The 3579-nt window shown below is 44.7% G+C and overlaps 2 protein-coding genes across 2 annotated transcripts in view; one reads left to right on the forward strand and one right to left on the reverse strand.

Annotated features, from left to right (window-relative positions):
* The window catches only part of LOC138347645 (uncharacterized), a 3649-nt gene extending 798 nt beyond the window's left edge, over positions 1-2851 (reverse strand). Inside the window, exons 1-8 of the mRNA XM_069295951.1 lie at positions 2834-2851; positions 2475-2651; positions 1832-2061; positions 1561-1702; positions 1090-1192; positions 878-1041; positions 482-685; positions 1-257 (exon numbers count right to left, since the gene is read on the reverse strand). The exon at positions 1-257 is cut by the window's left edge and continues 106 nt beyond it. Coding sequence (XP_069152052.1) covers positions 1-257; positions 482-685; positions 878-1041; positions 1090-1192; positions 1561-1702; positions 1832-2061; positions 2475-2651; positions 2834-2851 — 1295 coding nt within the window. The remainder of the gene's footprint in view (positions 258-481; positions 686-877; positions 1042-1089; positions 1193-1560; positions 1703-1831; positions 2062-2474; positions 2652-2833) is intronic.
* A 17-nt stretch (positions 2852-2868) lies between these two features.
* LOC138347646 (uncharacterized) lies at positions 2869-3273 on the forward strand. The gene is made up of 2 exons (XM_069295952.1): positions 2869-2943; positions 3028-3273. Exons 1-2 carry the CDS (start codon positions 2869-2871, stop codon positions 3271-3273), a joined length of 321 nt encoding a protein of 106 aa, XP_069152053.1.
* The last annotated feature ends 306 nt before the right edge of the window (positions 3274-3579 follow it).

Consider the following 3579-nt stretch of genomic DNA (forward strand, 5'->3'; position numbering starts at 1 on the left):
ACATGGTCCTCCTCAGTCTTGGAGTAAACCAAGATGTCATCGATGAAAACAATCACAAAAGAATCGAGGTATGGTCGAAACACCCCATTCATCAACTCCATGAATGCTGCAGGGGCATTCGTCAATCCAAAGGACAACATTAGAAACTCATAATGCCCATACCGGGTCTGAAAAGTTGTCTTAGGGATATCTGATGTCGTAATCTTCAACTGATGATACCCAGACCTCAAATAAATCTTAGAAAACAATGATGCTCCCTGTAATTAATCAAATAAGTCATCAATACGTGGAAGAGGATACTTATTCTTCACTATTACTTTGTTCAACCGTCTATAATCAATACAGATCCTCATAGTCCCATCCTTTTTCTTCAAAAACAATACAGGGGCACCCCAAGGTGATACACTTGGGCGAATAAAACCCTTACTCAATAGATCCTACAACTGATCCTTCAATTCTTTCAACTCTGCTGGGGCCATACGATATGGAGGGATAGAAATAGGCTTAGTGCCGGCTCTAAATCAATAGCAAAATCGATATCCCTATCAGGAGGAACACCTGGAAGATCAGAAGGAAATACATCGGGAAAATCTTGAACCACGGGAATAGAGTCCATGGGAGATGGTTCAATGCTAGTATCCCGAATAAAAGCTAAATAAGACAAACACCCTCTCTCCACCAATCTCTGAGCACGGATAAAAGAGATGACCTTTCTAGGATAAGAACCACTAACACTCTTCCATTCAACCCTCGGAACACCAGGCATGGCTAAAGTCACAGTCTTAGAATTACAATCAAGGACAGCATGATAAGGAGAAAGCCAGTCCATACCCAAGATAGCATCAAAGTCTACCATCCCCAGAATGATTAAGTCTACCCAAGTGTCATACCCAGCCAAAGAAACAAGACAGGATCGATACACTCGATCCACCACTGAGGGCTTACCCACAAGTGTAGAAACATGAATAGGTACAGTTATGCTATCACATATCATATCAAACTTAGCAGCAAAATACGTAGACACATAAGAGAATGTAGAACCTGGGTCAAACAACACACACGCAGGTCGATGGCATACTGGGATGATACCTGTAATAACAGCATCAGAGGTCTCCGCCTCAGGTCTCCCGGGGAAAGCATAGCAGTGGCCTCCTCGTCCACCTCGAGCCTGGGTGCTACCTCTACCCCCACTCTAATGAGTTGCAACACCACTATAGAAACTCTATCATCTCTACCTGACTGAACTCTGCCACGACCTCTACCCTGTGGTGTTGGTGGTCTAGTCTGGAGTGAAGAATTAGGTCGAGGCCCACCACGACCTCTTTGAGAAGTACACTGCCACATTAGATGATCGGGATCTCCACAAGTAAAACAAAATCTTTGACCTGGAAACTGTTGTGTGGACCTCGAAAACCCACTATAATTTCCTCGCCCTGTAGGTCGTTGCTGTGAATCGTACGAGCCCTGACCCGGGCTATAAGAATCCCTAGATGTCTGGCCACCCTCTAATGTCGGCATAGATGCATGAATAAGTCCCCGCTGCTGAAAAGAACCACTCACTCTCTGTGATCCCCTACCTCCAGATGAGGCACCATGAAACTGGTCTGATATACGGGCCCTTTTTGGGTCCCCAAAATCCTCTCTCTCCATCAATTCCGCCTCTTTGGCGGCGCTCACAATGGACTGGAAAGAAGCCCCCTCCCTAGATGCCCGAAACACAGCTGACCTGATAGAGAAAGTCAATCCCCTCACAAATCTGTGGATCCTCTCTGTCTCATTTGGAATAATGGCCAACACATGCCTAAACAGCTAGCAAAAATGCGCCTCATACTCTGTAACCGATAAACCATCCTGTCTCAGGCTCTCAAACCTCAAACGACTCTCATCTCTCACGCTCCATGGGATAAAACGATCATGGAATACACTAGCAAACTGCTCCCAAGTCACTGGAGGAGATCCAACTGGAAAAACCCCCGAATAAGTCCTCCACCAGTCTCTTGCTAGTCCACGAAGCTGGAGTGTAGCATATCGAACCCCATGTGACTCAGCTAATCCAACCACCTTTAGTAACTCTCGGCAGGTAGTTAGAAACTCATGAGCGTCCTCGCTCTTCCCACCCTGAAACTGAGGTGGGTCCATCTTTTGAAATCTCTCATACCTACGCTGATCATCCTCTGTCAAAACAACCATCGATGCAACTTTACCCCAACTGCTGGTGCAACATCATTCTAAATCGCGGGATCTACTGGTAGTTTCCCCACCGCATCCTGAATAATTGGAGCTTGTTGCTGCTCTCGGGTCTAAGCCCCCTCTCGAGTACGAGAGTCATGTGGTGTGGCAGTTGCACCACCCCCCTGAGAAAAGCCCTCTAGCACACTTAACACCCTCAATAGTGTATCCTGAAGCAAAGGTGTGACTACAGGCTCTGGAGGAATCTGGTCCTCTCTGCCATCAATCTAAGGTTCTTGAGAGACCTCTCTAGCACGACCTCTCTCTGGTGCTGTTCCATGTCCACGACCTCTGGCTACTGTCGTACTACTGGCATGACCTTTAGCTTGAGATCTACCCCTACCCCTAGCTGGGGCCTCAACAACTGCCTCTGGAAGTATCTCCCTTCTACCACCAGTAACATTAGTTCTAGTTCTTGTCATCTGTCAAAAGAGTATACAACAACTCAGTACTAAAGAAGGTAATTATGCACGATGAGAAAGAATGAACAAAACAAAGTTTCCTAGTAATCTTTATAGCCTCTCAGAGATAAGTACAGACGTCTCCGTACTGATCCTTGAGACTCTACGTAGAATCGGCTTGTATACACGTGAAACCTATGAACCTGAGGCTCTGATACCATTTTGTCACGACCCAAAAATGGGTGTGATGAGGTTTGGAAAGAAGGGAAAGCTTAGCCCTAGGTTCATTGGACCTTTTGAGATTTTAAGCCGAGTAGAAGAAGTGGCCTATAAGTTGTCCTTGCCACCTAGTTTGTCAGCAGTTCATCCTGTTTTCCATGTCTCTATGCTTTGAAAGTATATTTCGGATGAATCTCATGTGCTTTCACTTGACTCCGTGGAGTTGGGTCCAGACTTGACATTTGAGGAAGAGCCTATAGCTATTTTGGATAGACAGGTTCGAAAGCTTAGTGCCAAGGATATTGCTTCAGTGAAAGTGCAATGGAAGCACCGATCTGCGGGGGAGGCAACTTGGGAGACAGATTCTGGCATGCGTGCTAGATATCCTCAGCTTTTTGAAGCTTCAGGTATTTTCCTCACTTAATGTTCGAGGACGAACATGATTTTTAGTGATGGATAATGTGATGACCTAGAGGTCATTTTTGGAAATTTTAAAAATTCTATAACTTGAGTCAAATAATTGATAGATAATTATAGATAAATGACTTAATCAATAGTAAATGGGCTAAAGTGATAATTTATTTAAGACCTTATACCCTTTGACCTATATTTAATAAAATAAGTGGGTCAATTCAGAAAGAAAAGGGAAAAGAAGAAAAGGGCGATGGATTAAGGCGGCCGAATGCGAGAATTGGAAAACTGCACAATTAGGTATGCCAAATCTTTGTCT

Source organism: Solanum lycopersicum, chromosome 3, assembly GCF_036512215.1.
Source record: "Solanum lycopersicum chromosome 3, SLM_r2.1".
Taxonomy (NCBI): Eukaryota; Viridiplantae; Streptophyta; class Magnoliopsida; order Solanales; family Solanaceae; genus Solanum; species Solanum lycopersicum.

What these genes read in the sequence shown, in the direction of transcription:
- LOC138347646 (XM_069295952.1), top strand. Translation starts at nt 2,869, where the DNA reads ATGGGTGTGATGAGGTTTGGAAAGAAGGGAAAGCTTAGCCCTAGGTTC. An exon ending in CTTTTGAGATTTTAAGCCGA is followed by an intron (nt 2,944 to 3,027) that starts GTAGAAGAAGTG and finishes ATGCTTTGAAAG; the next exon opens with TATATTTCGGATGAATCTCA.